General features: G+C 49.6%; 1 protein-coding gene across 1 annotated transcript in view; it reads left to right on the forward strand.

Moving 5' to 3' along the window:
- The first annotated feature begins 2,827 nt into the window (after positions 1-2,827).
- The window catches only part of dpf1 (double PHD fingers 1), a 37,652-nt gene continuing 16,855 nt past the window's right edge, over positions 2,828-23,624 (forward strand). The window contains exons 1-5 of the mRNA XM_055663615.1: positions 2,828-2,915; positions 14,621-14,781; positions 16,266-16,373; positions 21,080-21,210; positions 22,143-22,232. Coding sequence (XP_055519590.1) covers positions 2,884-2,915; positions 14,621-14,781; positions 16,266-16,373; positions 21,080-21,210; positions 22,143-22,232 — 522 coding nt within the window. The 5' untranslated portion in view covers positions 2,828-2,883. The remainder of the gene's footprint in view (positions 2,916-14,620; positions 14,782-16,265; positions 16,374-21,079; positions 21,211-22,142; positions 22,233-23,624) is intronic.

Raw genomic sequence — 23,624 nt, forward strand, 5'->3', positions numbered from 1 at the left:
GTTTAATTCAAGGCTGTATTTCCACACAAAGGGAAATAAATCCAGCTGCAATGACATGGAATTCTAGGAATTATTTTCCAGTGGGTAACTGAGGTAAGGAGAGGGAGGGACAGAGAGAGAGGGAGAGGGTGGGAGGGAGAGATGTGAGAGAGAGAGTGGGGGAGGAGAGTGAGGGAGAGAGGGGGAGGGGAGAGAGTGGGGGAGAGGGAGGGGAGGAGAGGAGGGAGGGAGGGAGGAGGAGAGAGGAGTGTGGGAGGGAGAGAATGGGGAGGGTGGGGGAGGAGAGATGTGGGGAGGGTGTGGGAGAGAGGGAGAGAGGAGAGAGAGGAGGCGGGGGGAGGGAGGAGAGGTGGGGGGGGAGGGAGAGAGTGTGGATCAAGAGAGTGTGGGAGAGAGGTGCTTGGCGGGAGGGAGGGAGGGAGAGAGGGAGAGAGAGGGAGAGAGAGAGAGAGAGAGAGGGAGAGAGAGGGAGAGAGAGGGAGAGAGAGGAAGGAGGGGAGAGAGAGTGGGAGAGAGGGAGGGAGGGAGAGAGAGGAGGGAGAGGGAGAAAGAGAGAGAGAGAGGGGGAGAGAGAGGGAGAGGGGGAGGGAGGGAGAGGGTGAGTGTGAGAGGGAGTGAGGGAGAGAGGGAGGGGAGAGGTGAGGGAGGAGGGAGGGAGGGAGGGAGGGAGGGAGGGGAGGGAGAGGGAGGGAGAAAGTGTGGGTGAGAGAGAGAGAGTGTGAGCGAGGAGAGAGTCGGAGAGGGAGGGGGGGGAAAAGAGCGGGGGGGGGGCATGATAGACAGGAATGGGCCACTGAGCCTATACTCAGAGCATCATGTTATTTACATCATTGTGTCTAATGCTGCCAACATTCCTGTGATTGATAAATCTCTGAGACACACAGATATGCATATATACATACACATACACAGACACGCATGTACACACAGACAGATGGTCACACACACACACACACACACACACACACACACACACACACACACAACACACACACACACACCACACACAAACAACACACACACACACACACACACACACACACACACAACACACCACACACACACACACACACACACACAAACAGGGCTGTGCATGTGAGAAGCATCACACGCTCTGTCGGGAGTTCACTACAAGCCAGCGGGGAACGGTGGTGCCGGTTCAATGCCGTGACCCTGCCTGTCGCTGCTGTCTGTGGACACAGCAGGTGTCTCCCCTCCCCTGCCCTGTCCTGCCCTGTCCTGCCCTCTCCTCACCGCCCCACCCCTGCCATGCCCTGTGAAAGGCTGCATTTACCCGATCTATTCCTTTCATGATTTTGTACACCTCTATAAGATCAACCTTCATCCTCCTGAGCTCCAGGGAATAGAGTCCCCGCCTGCCCAACCTCTCCCTGTAGCTCAGGCCCTTGAGTCCTGGCAACATCCTCGTAAATCTTCTCTGCACCTTTTTCCATCGTGACAAGTTCAAGTTCAAGTTCAAGAGAGTTTATTGTCATGTGTCCCTGATAGGACAATGAAATTCTTGCTTTGCTTCAGCACAACATAGTAGGCATGAATACAGAACAGGATCAGCGTGTCCATATACCATCATATAAATATATACACACATGAATAAATAAACTGATTTTTACTATCTTTACTATAAGATGTTTATATATCTTTACTATAAGATTGACACAGAACACTGGAGTAACTCAGCGGGACAGGCAGCATCTCTGGAGAGAAGGGTCGGGTGACGTTCTGGGTCAAGACCTTTCACAGACTGAGAGTCAGGGGAGAGGGTAACGAGAGATTTAAACGGTGACATAGAGAGACACAATCTGAAGAAGGGTCTCGACCCCGAAACATCGCCCATTCCTTCTCTCCAGAGATGCTGCCTGTCCCGCTGAGTTACTCCAGCATTTTGTGTCTCGTCTGGAACAAACGAGTGAGGGATATGCAAATATGTAACGATGATGATGAAGGGAAGGTAGAGCCCACAATGGTCCATTGTTGGCTGTGTGCTGGGTAATAACGAGCAATGTAGACAATGAAACTCAACAGGAAAAGACAGTGGGGGGGGGGGGGGGGGGGCTGGGAACTGGTGTGAAGGGCCTGGCGTGGGGGGGGGGGGAGTTGCGGGGGAGGGGCTAAATGGTGTGAACTACAATTCCCAGCAGGCCGTGCGTGAGAGGGAGGGGCCATGAACTACAATTCCCAGCAGGCCGTGTGTGAGCGGGGGAGGGGCCAAGAACTACAATTCCCAGCAGGCCGTGAGGGAGGGAGGGGTGAGGCCAATATAATTCCCCGCAGCAGGGTGATGAAGGGGTGGGGGGGCCAAGAACTACAATTCCCAGCAGGCTGTGCATGAGAGGGTGGGGCTCAGAAATTGAATTCTCCAGCAGGCATGGCATGAGGAGGTTGAAGCCACGAACTACATTAGGGGACCAGACCCAGCAGGTTTGTGCATGAGGGGGGGGTGGTTGGAACTACAATTCCCAGCCAGGACTAAAATACAAAGCGTGTGGGAGGACTGGATTGAACTACAATTCCCCTCAGCAGGCATGAGGGGGTGGGGTCTTGAACTTAACAATTGCGTGAGCGGGGAGGGCCAAGAATCAGAACTACAAGTTTTACCGGGCAGTATATGTGCAATGAGAGGATAGATTCGAACTACAATTCCCAGCAGGCTGTGCGTGGGTGCCACATTGAACTACAATTCCCAGCAGGCATCTCGCGGGCGCGCAGGCGCAGACCCGCCCCCCGCACAGGCGACGTCACTCCCCGGGCACCAGGGCGCGTGTGATTGGCCGCTGTCTGGCTGCAGCCCTGTTCCATATTGTGAATGGTCAAAATGCAAAGCTAAAACCTCAATTGTGATCTACAGTATCTTATTGTATCAAAATGGCGACAGTCATTCAGAATCCTTTAAAATCGTGAGTATTTGCAATATTTCTGCTATGCACTTGCAATGTGCAATGGTCTTTGTTGCATTTGCCCGTTCTTTAAAAAACTTGCATGCAATATGGGGCTTTATATAATTAATATATGCAAAGTGCATTGCACTCAATAATTTTCTGCACCCATGCAATAATGGGGCATTTCTTGCAGACTGCATTAAATTTAATGCAACATTTTTTTGGTCTGGTCATTTCTTTATTTTTGGAAGAGTTTTGCTTTTTTTAAACCCCCTCCCCCCCTCCTCCTCTTTTGCACTGGATTGCACCCACTTCTAAACTCTTCTGGCAGCTCACCTTAAAGGTGACTGTCTGGTGTGGAGTGTGCAGTCGCCTGTGTGCAGCGGTGTGTGTGTGTGTGTGTGTGTGTGTGTGGTTGGAGCTTGCTGCTGCTGCTGGCTGCTACACTGTTAGTTAATGGGCAGCTGATCAAAGCCGCAACCGCTCCGCTCGCCTTTAATCAGCAGCGGGTCGCGGCCGCGGCTCGACAGCGCCACCCGGGGGCCTGCCTGCACACTGCACACCCATTAAAGGCGGTGGCAGGTGCAGGCAGGCAGCAAGCAAAATCACTCGGCCGACACAAAATTCGTATATATATACATATATATAACCATATAACCATATAACCATATAACAATTACAGCACGGAAACAGGCCATCTCGGCCCTACAAGTCCATGCCGAACAAATTTTTTTCCCCTTAGTCCCACCTATATATATATATATATATATATACACACACACACATAATACGTTAATATGTATATATATATATTATATACATATATACATATATATATGTATATATGTATATAATATGTAATATATTAATAATGTTAACTATAATATTAGTAATATATACTTTATGATATATCATAGTCGATGCATTATTGTCTACATATAGTATCTAAATATATTTATATCATAGATATTCTATTAAATATATAATATATTTAGACTATATATCCACTATAATGCATCTACTATAATATATCATATACCATATTAGTAATATTATTGTTAGTTGTTAATAATAGAATACAAATATTCATGTATTATGTATTATATAAATATCATATCTATAATTTTACAACAATATTAGTATAACATGACTATAATATATAATACACACTACATTAATATTATGTTGCGTAATATTAATTTATTATGTATTATATATATGATATTATATATCATAGTATAATATATCTATAGTATGATGTATATAGCAGATACATATTATCTTCAGATATAGATTTACAAATATATATATATAGAGAGAGATATGTAAATCTATACCTGTAGAAAAAAAGTAATATATATCATACTATATAGTCTATACTATATGTCTGAAGAAGGGTCTCTCCCCGAAACGTCACCCGTTCCTTCTCTCCAGAGATGCTGCACATCCCACTGAGTTACTCCAACATTTTGTGTTATACTATAGATATATTATACTATAATATACATATATATATATATATTTTGTTGTAAATGCATTTCGTTGTTTAAATGCATTTCGTTGTAAATGTATTTCGTTGTCTCTGTACTGTACACTGACAATGACAATTAAAATTGAATCTGAATCTGAATCTGAATCTGAGAGAGAGAGAGAGATTATAGTTAATATATATTAAATATATTAAACAGTTTTTCTTGCTTTGCGTCCGTAATGTGGAAATTCATCTTCAATTATATTTTTTAATCTCTTTTTACTAAAATAAATACCAAGTCTTAAAAAAATCCAATGAACATTTCTATGCTGATGCAAGTGTGGAAACAAGGACGTACAAAGAACAGCAGATGCTGGTTTGCACAAAAGGACACAAAGTGTTGGAGTATGGCTGTGTGGGGTTTTCCAGGTGCTCCGGTTTCCTCCCACATCCCAAAGACGAGCATAATTGGCCTCTGTAAAAAATGCCACTAATGTGTAGGGAGTTAATGCGAAAATGTTATGACATAAAACTGGATGATGGATGGTCAGAGTGGACTCGGTGGGCCGAAGGGCCTGTTTCCATTCTGTATCTCTAAACTAAACTAAACTCAGAGGCCAAGATGTGATGTGGGATTAACTGAAAGTCTGTTTATGGCTGGCATGGGTCATGATGGGCCAAATGGCCTCCTTCTTTGTAGTAAATTCCCTGTTGTATTTGCTGCAGAAATATTATATATAAAAAATGAATCAGTGATTTTTGGCAGATTTGAATGTCTCAGATGGTGAATTGTTCTTTGAGAGGATGTTGCCAGGAATAGAGGGTGTGAGCTACAGGGAGAGGTTGAGTAGGCTGGGTCTCTATTCCTTGGAGCGCAGGAGGATGAGGGGTGATCTTGTAGAGGTGTACAAAATCACGAGAGGAATAGATCGGGTAGATGCACAGAGTCTCTTGTCCAGAGTAGGTGAATCGAGGACCAGAGGACATAGGCTCAAGGTGAAGGGGAAAAGATTTAACAGGGATTTGAGGGGTAACGTTTTCACACAGTGGGTGGTGGGTGGATGGAAGAAGCTGCCAGAGGAGGTAGTTGAGGCTGGGACTATCCCAACATTTAAGAAACAGTTAGACAGGTACTTGGATAGGACAGGTTTGGAGACCAAACGCCCCACCTGCCTGCTTTTGGCTCATAAATCCCTAAACCTGTCATATTCCTATCCACATACCTGTTCAAATGTCTCTTAAATGTTGTCACACAGTACTTTCTTAGACATCCTTTCTTCCTTCAAGAATTGCACTATCCAGCGATTTCTTTCTTTCTCTCTATCTCTCTCTCTCTCTCGCTCCCCCGTTCTCTCTCTCTCCACCTGTCTCTGTTACTATCTCTGTCTCCGTCTCTCCCTCGCTCCCTCTCTCCCTCTCTCTCTCCCCTTCTCCCTCTCTCCCTCTCTCTCTCTCTCTCTCCCTCCCTCCCTGTCCACTCTCTTCCACTCCCTATCCCATTCCCTCCCTCTCTCCCTCTCCCCCTCTCTCCCACTCCCTATCCCTCCCCTCTCCCTCTCTCCCTCCCTCCCTGTCCACTCTCTCCCACTCCCTATCCCTCTCCCCTCTCTCCATCCTTCTCTCCTCTCTCTCTCTCCCTCCCTCCCTGTCCACTATCTCCCTCTCTCTGTCTTCTGGCTCTCTCTCTCTGTCTCTCCCTCCGTCCCTCTCTCCCTCCTCCTCCCTGTCCACTCTCTCCCTCTCCCTCTCCCTCTCTCCCTCCCTCCGTCCCCCTCTCTCCCACACCCTATCCTCTCTCCCTCTCTCCCTCCCTCCCTCTCCTCCCTCACTCTCTATCTCCCCTCCCTCTCCCCCTCCCTCCCCCCCCCACCCACCCCCCCCCCCCCCCCTTCTCCCCCTCTCCCTCTCTCCCTCTGCCTGGTGTAATGGCGGACAGGCAGCCTATATCCTGCTGTGAGCAGTAGCCACTCTGATGTAACTATGTCAAGTTCCCCTGTTCTGGGCACCACTGGACTGTGCCACACTACCCCGGCCAGTCTTACTGTGTCTTTCTGGAGTTCATTATGAGGTTCAGTAAAAGACGGGGTGATGTTCCTGCATTACATGTTGCTTTCTGCTTGAAACACTTTTTGGAATTTACCAAAACGTTGCCCGCTGTTACTATTTCTGGTTTGGTTTGTAACTCTACATAGAACATAGTCCAGGCCCTTCGGCCCACAATGTCTGTTCTGTACATGATGCCGAGATCCAGAACAAGGGGTCACACAGTTTAAGGGTAAGGGGGGAAATCCTTTAGGACCGAGATGAGGAAAACATTTTTTTTCACACACAGAGAGTGGTGAATCTGTGGAATTCTCTGCCACAGAAGGCAGTTGAGGCCACAGTTCATCGGCTATTTAGATCGGAGTTAGATGTGGCGTTGTGGCTAAAGGGATCAGGGGGTAATGGAGAGAAGGCAGGTACAGGATACTGAGTTGGATGATCAGCATGATCGTATTGACAGAACAAACATATGAAACATAGAATTAGGTGCAGGATAGGCCATTCGGCCCTTCGAGCCTGCACCGCCATTCAATATGATCATGGCTGATCATCCAACTCAGTATCCTGTACCTGCCTTCTCTCCATACCCTCTGATCCCTTTAGCCACAAGGGCCACAACTCCCTCTTAAATATAGCCAATGAACTGGCCTCAACTACCCTCTGTGGCAGAGAGTTCCAGAGATTCACCACTCTCTGTGTGAAAAAAGTTCTTCTCGGTTTTAAAGGATTTCCCCTTATCCTTAAGCTGTGACCCCTTGTCCTGGCGGTGCAGAACTCGAAGGGCCGAATGGGCCCTACTCCTGCACCTTTTTTCTATGTCTATGTTTCTATATCTTCTCTAGCTGTGTATAATTCATATCCCCTGCATATCAATGTATCCAAAAGTCCTTTAAAACACCACTATCATATCTGCCTCCACCACCACCCCTGGCAGCATATTCCAGGCACCCACCACCCTCTGTGGAAAAAGGAAATTGCCCCGCACACCTCCGTTAAACGTTGCCTCTCTCACCTTACAGCTGAGCTCTCTAATATTTCATTTTCCTACCTTTGGAAAAGGATTCTGACTGTCTACCCTATCTACACCACTCGTCATTTCAGCGGTAGAGTTGCTGCCTCACAGCGCCAGAGACCCGGGTTCGATCCAGAGTCCGGTGCTGTCTGTACGGAGTTTGCACGTTCTCCCCGTGACCGCGTGGGTTTTCTCCGGGTGCTCCGGTTTTCACCCACACTCCAAAGACGTGCGAGTGTGTAGGTTGTTTAAGAAGGAACTGCAGATGCTGGAAAATCGAAGGTAGAAAAAAATGCTGGAGAAACTCAGCGGGTGCAGCAGCATCTATGGAGCAAAGGAAATAGGCAACGTTTCGGGACACGCTGAGTTTCTCCAGCATTTTTCTGTACCTCAGGTTTGTAGGTTAGAAACATAGACAATAGGTGCAGGAGTAGGCCATTCGGCCCTTCGAGCCAGCACCGCCATTCGATATGATCATGGCTGATCATCCAACTCAGTATCCCATCCCTGCCTTCTCTCCATACCCCCTGAACTCCCTCTTAAATATAGCCAATGAACTGTGGCCTCAACTGCCTTCTGTGGCAGAGAATTCCACAGATTCACCACTCTTTGTGTAAAAAATGATTTTCTCATCTCGGTCCTAAAAGATTTCCCTCTTATCCTTAAACTGTGTGACCCCTTGTTCTGGACTTCCCCAGCATCGGGAACAATCTTCCTGCATCTAGCCTGTCCAACCCCTTAAGGTTAATTGGCTTCGGTAAAAATTGCATAGTGCTAGTGTACAGGGCGATCGCTGATCGGAGCGGGTGCAGGCTCGATGGGCCAAAGGGCCTATTTCCATTCTGTTTCTCTATAAAGTCCAAAGTCTGAATGTTGTTTACTTCTATGAGGTCTCCCCTCAACCCCTGGCATTCCAGATAAAACAACCCCAAGCCTGTCCAGCCTCTCCCTGTAGCTAATACCTCCTAATCCCGGCATAGTTCTTGTAATGATATTGGAGTATTTCTGGACTGTGTTTGGATTAAACGTCTAAGGGGATAAACCTTATCCTGTATCAGTAAACAGTGAATGGTTCTGGCTGATTACTGCGCAAACACCTCATCAGTAGTTATCTCGCACAGGTTGGAGTAGCGATTACATTTTGAAGTGGGGCCTTTTTGACCAAGTTGCGGACATCTAGTCGTTCCATCCCCTTTTTAAATGACAACATTGGGAGCAGCACGTGTGTTCGACAATAGACAATAGACAGTAGACAATAGGTGCAGGAGTAGGCCATTTGGCCCTTCGAGCCTGCACCGCCATTCAATGTGATCATGGCTGATCATATCCCCAATGCTGACCAACATGCCCCTTCTACACTAGTCCCACCTGCCCGCGTTTGGCCCACATCCCTCTGAACATCTATCCGTGTACCTTTAGTTTAGAAATACAGCCTTGAAACAGGCCCTTCTTCGGGGGGAGGGGTGTGTGTGTGTGTGTATAACACTAGGGTACAGTATACAATAACAATAGACAATAGACAGTTATAGGCGCAGGAAGGAGGCCATTTGGCCCTTCGAGCCTAGCACCGCCATTCATTGTAATCATGGCTGATCATCCCCAATCAGTACCCCGTTCCTGCCTTCTCCCCATATCCCCCTAACTCCGCTATTTTTAAGAGCCCATCTAGCTCTCTCTTGAAAGCATCCAGAGAACCGGCCTCCACCGCCCTCTGAGGCAGAGAATTCCACAGACTCACCACTCTCTGTGAGAAAAAGTGTTTGCTCGTCTCCGTTCTAAATGGCTTACCCCTTATTCTTAAACAGTGTGTGTGTGGCCCCTGGTTCTGGACTCCCCCCAAAATGCTGGCATAACTCAGTGGGACAGGCAGCATCTCTGGGCAGAAGGAATAAACCAGAATCTCATTCAGTAAAACACAATACAATAGTACTTTATTAGCCATGTTTAAGAAAGAGCTGCAGATGCTGGTAAAATCGAAGGTGGACAAAAATGCTGGAGAAACTCAGCGGGTGAGAGTCAGAATGGGTGACGTTTTGGGTCGAGGCCCTTCTTCAGACTGCTACTTAGGCTGCCTTCGGAGGTAGCAGTCTGAAGAAGGGTCTCGACCCAAAAACATCACCTGTTCCTTCGCTCCACACACAGATGCTGCCTGTCCCGCTGAGTTTCTCCAGCATTTATGTGACTACCACACTGTGTGTTTTGCAACATACGAGGAATTTCATTTGCCAAGTCGGTCGTTTTAAAAAAAAAAAATTTTTGTTTTTTTCGTTTGCTATGTCGCTCTTCAAGGGAGATGCTAAATGCATTTCGTTGTCTCTGTACTGTACACTGACAATGACAATTAAAATTGAATCTGAATCTGAAAAACATAAGAAAGAGGAACAGAACACACAAAACACATTGTGTTTGATAAGGAACTGCAGATGCTGGAAATCGAAGGTGGACAAAAATGCTGGAGAAACTCAGCGGGTGCAGCAGCGTCTATGGAGCGAAGGAAATATTTCCTTCGCTCCATAGATGCTGCTGCACCCGCTGAGTTTCTCCAGCATTTTTGTGTATCCTAGTTGATAATGGGGTTTGTACTGCACTTGTGTACTGTACCATTTGCCCGTTAATGTTGGTGTGTCTAGTCTGTGTGTTTGGCGTGGTCTGTGTGGATGAAATGCAGGCTGGTGCAAAATTGTCTTTGGATTACATGCTGAATGAAACGCAGGCTAATATCTGTCTTGTGTGTTTCTGGCGCATGTTTTAACGTTGAATTTTTACTCTTGTAAAAGAGTTCCCTTCGTCGGCGTTTGGTGCAGATTTTCCATGTCCCCACCACCCCCCGCCTGTGTGTGCAAGAGGATTTCCCCCACGCACAATCTCCCTGGAAAGGGAGCTCGCCCTCCTTTGTAAACTGGGGGAAAGATGCAGTCGAAATCTGTGGCAGACAGAACAATAGATCTTTGCATTTCTATACCAACTCTCTGGGCGATCCACACACACACACACACCGAGAGTCACAGGTAGTGAGTAGATAGGCGAAACATGCTGGAGTAACCCAGCGGGACACAGGCAGCATCTGTGGAGAGAAGGAGTCGAGACCCTTCACCCCAGAGATGCTGCCTGTCCCGCTGAGTCACTCCAGCATTTTCGGTTTAAACCAGCACCCAGACACCTCCAGCGACTTCGATCCCGACCTCGGGTGCTGTCTGTGTGGAGTTTGCATGTTTGACCGTAAAAAGTGCAATTTGCATGAGGGGGGAATGGGGCAATGAACCCACAAACCCGCACGTCTTTGAGGTGTGGGTGCAAACCGGAGCGCCCGGAGGAAAGCCACGCGGTCACGGGGAGAACGTGCAAACTACACACAGACGGCACCTCCCCTCCCTCCCTCTCTCCTGACTTCCCTTCCTCCCTCCTTCTCTCCTCCCACCTCTCCCTCCCCCTCCCTCTCTCCCCTCCCTGCCTCCCTTTCCTAACCTCTCCCCCCTCCCCTCCTCCTTCTCCCCTTCCCTCTCCCTCCTCCTCAGCTTCTCCTCTCCTCTCCTCACCCCACCCACAGGTGTTTGCCCCCCCCTCAGTCAGTGTCCCCTGCCCCCCCCTCTCACTCCCAGCCCACCCCTCTCCTCCTCCCTCTTCTCTCTCCTAACTACCTCCCCTCCCCCCTCCCTCCCCTTCTCTCCCTACTCCATCTCTACTCCCTCCCCTCTCCCTCCCCCTCCCCCTCCCTCTCCCCCTCCCCTCTCTCCCCTCCTCTCCTCCCCTCTCCTCTCTCTACTCCCTCCCCTCCCCTTCTCCCCCTCCCTCTTTCCTCTCTCCCCTCTCTCCTCCCCCCCTCCCCCTCTCCCTCCCCTTTTATCTCTACCCCCTCCCCTCCCCTCCCCCTCCCCTCCCCTCCCCCTCCCCCCTCCCCCTCCCCCCCCTCTCCTCCTCTCTCTCTCCCCTCCTCCTCCCCCTCCCCCTCTCCCTCCCCTTCTCCCTCTACTCCCTCTCCTCTCCCTTCCCTCTCCCTCTCCCTCCCCTCTTTCCCCTCCCCTCCCCTCCCTCCCCTCCCCTCCCCCCTCCCTTCTCCCTCCACTCTCCCTCCCCCCCTCTCCTCCCCTCCCCCTCTCCCTCCCCTCTCTCCCTCCCAGATTCCTGCCTCCCCCCCATCATCTCTCTGCCCCCCCCCCACCCCCCTGCCGCTGGGAATGATTAGGTGTGTGTGTGTGTGTGGGGGGGTTTACAGTGTCTGCTCTCCCAGCCGCCCCCTGTCCTTTCACCTAGTCTGGCGTCTGGGCTCTGCTCTTTGCTGAATAACGAAGATAGATTTTTATACTACACCTCTCGAGAAATATTTTAACGGTGTCCACATCTGGTTGGCACATGTCCATATAACGTGAAGCCATTCACATTCCAAGCCGCAGACGGCAATGAATTCCTGGACAGTAAATAATGTTGGATTGTTGCAGATTCTGGAGCTCGGAAGATCTTGCCTTTAGAGAGGGCTCTTGATAAGGGAATTATTCCCACACAGCAGGAATCCCAGACATTGAAATCTCCGCACCACACCTCTCCGCCTCTTTGTACAGCATTCCTTAAAACGTTAAACTTGCTGGGCTGTTCTTTCAATTAAGCGACCAGCACAGCCTCGATGGGCCGAATGGCCAGCCTCAATGTTTTGTGGACCAGCAGTTTTTTTTGTTTTAACCAAATCAATCATAATCTAAGCAAAGAATCTAATCAATGCTGGAGTATTGCGTACAGTTTTGGTCTCCTAATTTGAGGAAGGACATCCTTGTGATTGAGGCAGTGCAGCCTAGGTTCACGAGATTGATCCCTGGGATGGCGGGACTGTCATCTGAGGAAAGATTGAAAAGACTAGGCTTGTATTCACTGGAGTTTAGAAGGATGAGGGGGGGGAATCTTATAGAAACATATAAAATTATAAAAGGACTGGACAAGCTAGATGCAGGAAAAATGTTCCCAATGTTTAAGTGTGTGCATGTGTGTGTATTTGAGGCTGTATGTGTGTGTGTGTGTGTGTGTGTGTGTGTGTGTGTGTATGTATATATATATATATATATATACACATATATATACATATATATATACACACATATATATACACACACACACACACACATAAGTACACATAGCAAACAAGCTGCCCCAGAAACATCACCTATTCAAGTCTGAAGAAGGGTCTCGACCCGAAACGTCACCCATTCCTTCTCTCCAGAGACGCTGCCTGTCCTGCTGAGTTATGCCCCCGTCCCACTTAGGAAACCTGAACGGAAACCTCTGGAGACTTTGCTCCCCACCCAAGGTTTCCGTGCGGTTCCCGGAGGTTTTTGTCAGTCTCCCTACCTGCTTCCACTACCTGCAACCTCCGGCAACCACCTGCAACCTACGGGAACCGCACGGAAACCTTGGGTGGGGTGCAAAGTCTCCAGAGGTTTCCGTTCAGGATTCCTAGGTGGGACAGGGGCATTACTCCACCTTTTAGTGTCTATTTTCGGTTTAAACCAGCCTTCCTACACTAACTAATTAACTCAGCAGGTCAGGCAGCATCTCTGGAGAACTTGGCAACAAGTGACGTTTCGGGTCGGGACCCTTGTTCAGAGTGTTGACTGTAAACCAAATATCTGCAGTTGCTCGTGTAGTCAGGGTTGCAGTGAGGAGGCTTCTCGCTGTGAAGGGTCTCGGCCCGAAACGTCACCCATTCCTTCTCTCCAAAGATGCCGCCTGACCCGCTGAGTTACTCCTGTTTGTTGTGTCTATTATGGAGACAGGGCTGGTGAAGTTTCATCGGTTTTCGAATTCATAGAAACATAGACCATAGGTGCAGGAGTAGAGGCCATTCGGCCCTTCCAGCCTGCACCGACATTCAATATGATCATGGCTGATCATCCCAACTCAGTATCCCATCCCTGCCTTCTCTCCATACCCCCTGATCCCTTTAGCCACAAGGGCCACATCTAACTCCCTCTTAAATATAGCCAATGAACTGTGTGGCCTCAACTACCTTCTGTGGCAGAGAATTCCACAGATTCACCACTCTCTGTGTGAAAAATGTTTTTCTCATCTCGGCCCCCCTTATCCTTAAACTGTGTGACCCCTTGTCCTTGACTTCCCCAACATCGGGAACAATCTTCCTGCATCTAGCCTATCCAACCCCTTAAGAATTTTGTAAGTTTCTATAAGATCCCCCCCCTCAATCTTCAAAATTCTAGCGAGTACAAGCCGAGTCTATCCAGTCTTTCTTCATATGAAAGTCCTGCCATCCCAGGGATCAGTCTGGTGAACCTTCGCTGTACTAGCTTCTTGCTGCAAAGGGTATTGGTGCGAAACGTCACCCATTCCTTCTCTCCAGAGATGCTGCCTGACCCGCTGAGTTACTCCTGTTTGTTGTGTCTATTAAGGAGACAGGGCTGGTGAAGATTCATCGGTGTTCGAGTTCCTTGCCCTTTGGACCAGAACTGTGTCGGAAACTTCAGTGAAACAGAGCTGTCTGTGTGACAGAGTCTGGACATTGATCCACTTCCAGCTATTTACTCAGTTTAATCTAATCAGCAGCCGCTTGAACTTATTGATGGTTTCTTCAGCTTTGCCTAAGGCCCAGAGAGAGCTGGTGCTAACCTCAGTAATCTCTGCCCTGCTCCTCCCATGTGGTTAGGCTGAGGGGTGAAAGGCTAACTTGTGGTGTACACATCTCCTTTTGACCTTGAGGCAGGGTCAGAGAACATTGAACAGTAACGAAGACAGATTCTGAAAGCTGGGGTAACTCAGTGGGTCAGGCAGCATCTCTGGAGAACGGGGATAGGTGACGTTTCGGGCTGAGACCCTTCTTCAGACTGGAGAAGGGTCTCGACCCGAAACGTCACCTATTCCTTTTCTCCAGAGATGCTGCCTGACCCACTGAGTTACTCCAGTTTAGTTTAGTTCAGAGATACAGCAGGGAAACGGGTCCTACACCCATTTTTGCATTTACCAAGCCAATTAACCTACAGACCTGTATGTTTTTGGAGTGTGGGAGGAAACCGGAGCACCAGGAGAAAACCCACGCAGGTCACAGGGAGAACGTGCAAACTCCGTACAGACAGCACCCGTGGTCAGGATCGAACCCGGGTCTCTGGCGCTGTGAGGCAGCAACTCTACCGCTGCACCGATTGATTAAAATTTATTTTTGGTAATAAAGAGGGTGTAACTCTGTCGTCTCTCCCTCCGCAGGCTGGGCGAGGATTTCTACCGAGAGGCGATCGAGCATTGTCGCAGCTACAACGCACGCCTGTGTGCAGAACGCAGCATGCGGCTGCCCTTCCTCGACTCACAGACCGGGGTCGCCCAGAACAACTGCTACATCTGGATGGACAAGACCCACCGCGGACCAGGCACGGACACGCACACGGACACACGCGCATGCACACGGGCATGCACACGGGCACGCACACGGGCACGCACACGGACACGCACACGGGCACGCACACGGACACGCACACGGGCACGCACACGGACACGCTAACACACTCACGGACACGCACACGGGCACGCTAACACACGCACACGGACACACGCGCATGCATACGGGCACGCACACGGGCACACTAGCACACACACGGGCACGCTAACACACACACATGGACACACGCGCATGCACACGCGCACGCTAACACGGGCACACGGGCACGCACACGCACACGGGCACGCACACACACGGACACGCACGCGCGGGCACACGCGCATGTACACGGGCACGCACACGGGCACGCACACGGGCACGGACACACACACGGACACACGGGCACGCACACGGACACGCTAACACACAGCACACACACACACGCACGGACACGCTAACACACGCACGGACACGCACACGGACACACGCACACGGACACACACGCGCATGCATACGGGCACGCTAACACACGCACGGACACGCACACGGACACACACACATGACACACGTGCACGCACACGGGCACGCTAACACACACGGGCACGCACACAGACACACGCGCATGCACACGGGCACGCTAACACACACGGGCACGCACACACACACACGGCATGCACACGGGCACACGCACACACGGACACACGCGCACGCACACGGGCACACGGACACACACGCACACGGACACACGCGCATGCACACGGGCACGCACACGGGCACGCTAACACACACACACACACACACAGACACACGCGCATGCACACGGGCACGCTAACACACGCACGGGCACGCACACAGACACACGCGCATGCACACGGGCACGCTAACACACGCACGGGCACGCACACGGACACACGCGCATGCATACCGGCACGCTAACACACGCATGGGCACACTAACACACGCACGGGCATGCACACAGACACACGCGCACTCTAGCACACATGCACACGCACACAGACACACGCCCACGCACACGGGCACGCTCTCACACGCACGCAAACGCACACGTGCACGCGAACACACACACACATGCACACATGTACACATGCGCGCGCACACACACACGCATACACACACGCACACACATGTATATATGCACAGACACACACACATGGACACGCACACACACACGCACACACGCATACACACACACCCAGGAGGGAGGGGGAGGAGAGGGGTCGGGGAGTGAGGGTGAAGGGAGGGGGCGAGGGGGAGCATTGGGGGAGGGGTCGGGTGGGATGAGGGAGGTGTAGTGAGGGGTCAGGATTGGGAAGGGACAAGATGAGGGGGTCTGGTTGAGTGAGGGGGAAAGATCGAGGTGAGGTGGAGGGAGCGCAGTGGGATGAGGTGAAGGATGGAAGGTGAGCCCAGGTGAGATTGCTAACGTTGAATATTCCTGCCTCCTTTCTCCTGTAGGCTTGGGTCCGGGGCAGTTGTACACCTACCCTGCCCGCTGCTGGCGTAAGAAGAGACGCCTCAACATCCTGGAAGACCCACGACTCAGACCTTGTGAAATCAAACTCGGTAAAAGACCAATTCTTCCTCGCTTGCTGTCCGCTCCGCTCGTTCTGCCCGTCCCGCTGAGTTACACCAGCTTTTTGTGACTATCTTCAGTTTAAACTGCACCTGTAGTTCCTTCAAACACTTGAGGGCTGGCTTTTGCTGGCAATATGGTCTCCAAATCTGAGGAAGGACATTATTGCCATAGAGGGAGTGCAGAGAAGGTTCACCAGACTGATTCCTGGGATGTCAGGACTGTCTTATGAAGAAAGACTGGATAGTCTTGGTTTATACTCTCTAGAATTTAGAAGATTGAGGGGGGAATCTTATAGAAACTTACAAAATTCTTAAGGGGTTGGACAGGCTAGATGCAGGAAGATTGTTCCCGATGTTGGGGAAGTCCAGAACAAGGGGTCACAGCTTAAGGATAAGGGGGAAATCCTTTAAAACCGAGATGAGAAGAACTTTTTTCACACAGAGAGTGGTGAATCTCTGGAACTCTCTGCCACAGAGGGTAGTTGAGGCCACACAGTTCATTGGCTATATTTAAGAGGGAGTTAGATGTGGCCCTTGTGGCTAAGGGGATCAGGGGGTATGGAGAGAAGGCAGGTACGGGATACTGAGTTGGATGATCAGCCATGATCATATTGAATGGCGAATGGTGCAGGTTCGAAGGGCCGAATGGCCTCTACTCCTGCAGCTAATTTCTATGTTTCTAATATAATTGCAATTTTTCAATCATTCTTCCCTCCCAAGATAGACACACAAAGCTGGAGTAATATCCCTGTCCCACTGTGCGAGTTCATTCCAAGAGTTCTCCCGAGTTTTAAAAAAAATCAAACTCGCGGTAAGCACGGAGAATGAACGTAGCGGGTACGTCGGAGCTCGGGGACGTCTCTTAGCGGCTCGTAACGCTAACGGCAGGTACTCGGGAAGACTCGCTAACGGCAGATAAGCTCGGGAAGACTGGTGAAGATTTTTCAACATGTTGAAAAATGTCCACGAGAGCCCCGAGTACCGACGAGTGGCCATTACCGTAAATTCTCGAGTTGGAATCAGGGCAAACTCGGGAGAATGGGCTCTTGGAATGAACTCGTACAGTGGGACAGGGGTTCGACTCAGCGGGACAGGCAGTATCTCTGGAGAGAAGGAATGGGTGACGTTTCGGGTCGAGACCCTTTCTTCGGGTCTGAAACATCACCCGTTCCTTCTCTCCAGAGAAGATGCTGCCCAAGTTACTCCAGCACTTTGTGTCTATCTTCGGTTTAAACCAGCATCTGCAGTTCCTTCCTACACGTTTCCCCCTCCCACTGGCGTGTGGTGAACGGTGAGACTGAGAGAATGAATGAATGAAGGAACAAACGATACTTTATTATCATATGTGACGAGTCGCAGTGAGATATGTTGCGTTGCCTGCACAAGGTATGCAAAGGGCCGCTATAGAAACATAGAAACATAGAAATTAGGTGCAGGAGTAGGCCATTCGGCCCTTCGAGCCTGCACCGCCATTCAATATGATCATGGCTGATCATCCAACTCAGTATCCCATCCCTGCCTTCTCTCCATACCCCCTGATCCCTTTAGCCACAAGGGCCACATCTAACTCCCTCTTAAATATAGCCAATGAACTGTGTGGCCTCAACTACCCTCTGTGGCAGAGAATTCCAGAGATTCACCACTCTCTGCGTGAAAAAAGTTCTTCTCATCTCGGTTTTAAAGGATTTCCCCCTTATCCTTAAGCTGTGACAACCTTGTCCTGGACTTCCCCAACATCGGGAACAATCTTCCTGCATCTAGCCTGTCCAACCCCTTAAGAATTTTGTAAGTTTCTATAAGATCCCCTCTCAATCTCCTAAATTCTAGAGAGTATAAACCAAGTCTATCCAGTCTTTCTTCATAAGACAGTCCTGACATCCCAGGAATCAGTCTGGTGAACCTTCTCTGCACTCCCTCTATGGCAAGAATGTCCTTCCTCAATCTATGTAAAGGGCAAGGACAAAATTCCAAAACTAATCGATTTAGTTCCCGCTAATCAAACGACAGGGTAAGGTGGCTACCAAAATGAAATTATTAACTATGAATTCTGGAGAAACTCCTAATTTTAGTTTAGTTTAGTTTAGTTTCGTTTATTTCCATGTGTACCGAGGTACAGTGAAAAGCTTCGTTGTTGGGGATATCCAGTCAGCGGGAAGGCTATACATGGTTACAATCGAGCCGTCCACAGTGTGCAGATACTGGATAAAGGGAATGACGTTCAGAGCAAGATAAAGTCCGATTAAAGATAGTCCGAGGGTCTCCAATGAGGTGGATAGTAGTTCAGGACCGCTCTCTAGTTGGTGAGAGGACGGCTCAGTTGGGAAGAAACTTGTCCCTGAATCTGGAGGTGTGTGCGTGTGCGTTTCCACACTTCTGTACCTCCTGCCCGATGGTAGAGGGGGAGAGGAGGGAGTGACGGGGGGTTGAGGCTGGTCCTTTTGATGATGCTGCTGGCCTTGCCGAGATAATGTCGCCATGAGCATAACCCAGAGAAGAGTGTGTGGGTCTGGGATATTATTGAACGATAATATTATGGAACAGGCCCTTCGGCCCACCTTATCCATGCTAACCAAGTTGGTATATTGGCCTGGTCCATAACCTCTGACCCTTCCTATCCATATATCTGTCCAAATGTCTTTCACAACTGTATCCAATTCAATAGCTTCATCTGGCAGCTCATCCTAGGCTACCCTCTAGTGTTAATCTCTATCCTTTATCCGGGCACTGTGGACAGCTTGAATGTACACATGTCTAGTCAGTTCTTTGCCTGTACGCATGAGTTTCCCTGTACCTCTGTACACGTGGGAAATGACACACTAAACTGAAAGCTAAGACGCTAGTACAGAGCAGAGGGGCCGAATGTCCTCGTCTGAGTACACCTTGCATGGGGCCGCACGGTGGCGCAGCGGTAGAGTTGCTAACTCACGGCGCTGGAGACCCCGGGTTCAATTCCCGACTGCGGGCGCTGTCTGTACGGAGTTTGCACGATCCCCCCGTGACCTGAGTGGGTTTTCTCCGAGATCACCGTTTTTCTCACGCACTCCAAAGACGTACAGGTTTGTAGGTTAATAGAAACATAGAAATTAGGTGCAGGAGGAGGCCATTCGGCCCTTCGAGCCTGCACCGCCATTCAATATGATCATGGCTGATCATCCAACTCAGTATCCTGTACCTGCCTTCTCTCCATACCCCCTGATCCCCTTAGCCACAAGGGCCACATCTAACTCCCTCTTAAATATAGCCAATGAACTGGCCTTAACTACCTTCTGTGGCAGAGAGTTAATGGGCTTGGTATTAATGTAAAATTGTCCCTAGTGTGTGTAGGACAGTTATAGCGTTCGGGGATCGCTGGTCGGCACGGACACAGTGGGCCGAAGGGCCTGTTTCTGTGCTGTATCTCGAAACAAAAACAAACCAAAACCATCCCTTTAAGAGGCTGTCGGGCCACTGATAGGAGTTGACCGGTTTAGCAAATCATTGATGAATCCAATTGATTGATGAACTTTCTCAGGGCTGGTGATCAGAGCACCAATCTGTCATCGATCGATGACCTTCCCCTTCATACTGCAAGCTGGCAGCTTGTCAGAAGCCTCTGATTATCACCACTTTAACAAGGTCTGATTGGCGCTAATCAATTCTCTCTCACACCCTCTGGGACTGGATGAGTCGCTTAATTAGTGGCTGGTGAGTTAGCACTTCCTCCCCACTGAGTATGTGTGACTTGACTTAAGACCACCGTGGTCTGAAACTCACACAATGTCAAGAGCAGCAGCAGCATAGAAACTGTCTGAAGAAGGGTCCCGACCCTAAACGTCACCCATTCCTTCTCTCCAGAGATGCTGCCTGTCCCGCTGAGTTACTCCAGCATTTTGTGTCTCTCCTCAGTTTAACCCAGCATCTGCAGTTCCTTCCCACACAGCCCTTCGGCCCATCAGGTCCCTGCTGGCCATCAAGCACCGACTTAGACAAATCCTATAACCATATAACAATTACAGCACGGAAACAGGCCATCTCGGCCCTACAAGTCCGTGCCGAACAACTTTTTTCCCCCTTAGTCCCACCTGCCTGCACTCATACCATAACCCTCCATTCCCTTCTCATCCATATGCCTATCCAATTTATTTTTAAATGATACCAACGAACCTGCCTCCACCACTTCCACTGGAAGCTCATTCCACACCACTACCACTCTCTGAGTAAAGAAGTTCCCTCTCATGTTACCCCTCCCTTAATTCTGAAGTCATGTCCTCTTGTTTGAATCTTCCCTATTCTCAATGGGAAAAGCTTGTCCACATCAACTCTGTCTATCCCTCTCATCATTTTAAAGACCTCTATCAAGTCCCCCCTTAACCTTCTGCGCTCCAGAGAACAAAGACCTAACTTATTCAACCTATCTCTGTAACTTAGTTGTTGAAACCCAGGCAACATTCTAGTAAAGACTTATCCACTTTTATATTTTTCAAAAGTCTCAGTACTTCTTTTACTTTGAACCTCATAGTATCCATAGCTACTCTACTAGTTTCCCTATCCCATTTTGGTTTCCCACATTCACGTCCCAGCAGCGCAGCGGGTAGAGCTGCTGCCTCACTGCGCCAGAGACCCCGGTTCGATCCCGACCGCGGGTGCTGTCTGCGCGGAGTGTGCACGCCGTGTCGGAAAGGTCATCGCCTTTGCCTCTTGTTGCCGTTGCTCAGATACGGAGGTGACGCTGAAGAAGGAGGGCCTGCTTCCCGAGGGACCTGCGCTGGAGGCCCTGCTCTGCAGCGAGACGGGGGCGGAGAAGAAAGCGGAGACGAAAGATGAGGAGAGCATCAGTGAATGTCAGGTGGGTGCGTTACGGTACAATATGCCACAGTACTGTACGGTTCGGTACAATATGATGCAGTACACTGCAGTACAGTATGATACGGTACAATATCCAGAGACCCGGGTTCCATCCCGACTACAGCTGCTGTCTGTACGGAGTTTGCACGTTCTCCCCGTGACCTGCGTGGGTTTTACCCGAGATCCTCGGTTTCCTCCCACACTCCAAAGACGTGCAGGTTTGTAGGTTAATTGGCTTGGACTCTCTCGAACATCTACAGGTGCACAGTAGAGAGCATGCCGACCGGTTGCATCGTGGCTTGGTTCGGCAACTTGAGCGCCCTGGAGAGGAAAAGACTACAAAAAGTAGTAAACACTGCCCAGTCCATCATCGGCTCTGACCTCCCTACCATCGAGGGCATCTATCGCAGTCGCTGCCTCAAAAAGGCTGGCAGTATCATCAAAGACCCACACACCATCCTGGCCACACACTCATCTCCCCGCTACCTTCAGGTAGAAGGTACAGGAGCCTGAAGACTGCAACGTCCAGGTTCAGGAATAGCTACTTCCCCACAGCCATCAGGCTATTAAACCTGGCTCGGACAAAACTCTGACCCATTATCTGTTATTTGCACTTTATCAGTTTATTTATTCATGTGTGTGTATATATTTATATTATGGCATATGGACACACTGATCTGTTCTGTATTCATGCCGACTATGTTCTGTTGTGCTGAAGCAAAGCAAGAATTTCATTGTCCTATCAGGGACACGTGACAATAAACTCACTTGACTCTTGGTGTAAATGTCAAATTGTCCCTAGTGTGGGTGTGGGATAGTGTACGTGTGTGGGGATCGCTGGGGTCAGTGCGGCCTCGGTGGGCCGAAGGGCCTCCTTCCGCGATGAATCTCTGAACTAATGAACTGTAAACCACGTTGTCCGTTCTCCCGCAGAGGATTTTGGCGAGCGATTTCCCCCACGATATCGAGGTGGATGATCTGGAAGAAGATGCACCAAAGCGGAAAAGCAAAACTAAAGGACGGGTGAGTGAGGATCTTTAGTCCCTACCACCGGACACCGCCTGACAACCACGTGGTGGAAGAGTCACAGAGGTGTTTGACCAAGGGTCTCGAACCGAAACGTCACCCATTCCTTCTCAAGTCAAGTCAAGTTTATTTGTCACATACACATACGAGATGTGCAGTGAAATGAAAGTGGCAATGCTCGCGGAACAACAAAACAACCAAACAAATTTTAAACACAATCATAACACACATATTATTTTACATAATAAATAATAGAAGGAAAAACGTTCTGTACAGTTAGTCCCTGGTGAGAAAGGCGTTTACAGTCCGAATTGCCTCTGGGAAGAAACTCCTTCTCAACCTCTCCGTTCTCACTGCGTGGCAACGGAGGCGTTTGCCTGACCGTAGCGGCTGGAACAGTTCGTTGCAGGGGTGGAAGAGCATCTCTCCAGAGATGCTGCCTGTCCCTAGTGTGTGTGTGTGTGCATTCATGTGCCCATGTGTCACACGTGTAGCTCGCTGTTGGCTCTGTCGTAGTCCAACACGTTGACAGAATTATCGGCCGACCCGTCACAGAGCGCATCTCTTCCAGGGATCGTCATGAGGAGACTTCTGTCACGATCTCCCCTAGTGTGTGTAGGGTAATGTTCCTCTTGTGTGTGGCGTGCACAGCCTAAAGTTGTAGGACAACTTGTTCTATTTGATCTTGTTTGACTGCAGGAAGATTGTTCCCGATGTTGGGGAAGTCCAGGACAAGGGGTCACAGCTTAAGGATAAGGGGGAAATCCTTTAAAACCGAGATGAGAAGAACTTTTTTCACACAGAGAGTGGTGAATCTGTGGAACTCTCTGCCACAGAGGGTAGTTGAGGCCACACAGTTCATTGGCTATATTTAAGAGGGAGTTAGATGTGGCCCTTGTGGCTAAAGGGATCAGGGGGTATGGAGAGAAGGCAGGGACGGGATACTGAGTTGGATGATCAGCCATGATCATATTGAATGGCGGTGGAGGCTCGAAGGGCCGAATGGCCTACTCCTGCACCTATTGTCTATGTTTCTATGTTTCTATGATTGTACAATACAATACAATACGGTTTATTTGTCACATTGCACAAAAAGTGCAAGTGAAATGATATGTCAGCAGCGATACAATGATAAAGAACACACACAAAAACACAATACAATTTTAACATAAACATCCACCACAGCATTCATCACTATGGTGGAAGGCACACAATTTGGCCAGTCCTTGTGCACACCAGGTTGATTGCATTCGTCGAAACAGGAAGGTTGCAACCTCCCCCCACCCCCCCCCGGGGAGTGTTGACGTGCAGGGACCGCTGGTCAGCACGGACTCGGTGGGCCGAAGGGCCTGTTTCCGCGCTGTGTCTCTGAACGACATCTGCAGGGAT

Source organism: Leucoraja erinacea, chromosome 38 (genome assembly GCF_028641065.1).
Source record: "Leucoraja erinacea ecotype New England chromosome 38, Leri_hhj_1, whole genome shotgun sequence".
NCBI classification, from domain to species: Eukaryota; Metazoa; Chordata; class Chondrichthyes; order Rajiformes; family Rajidae; genus Leucoraja; species Leucoraja erinaceus.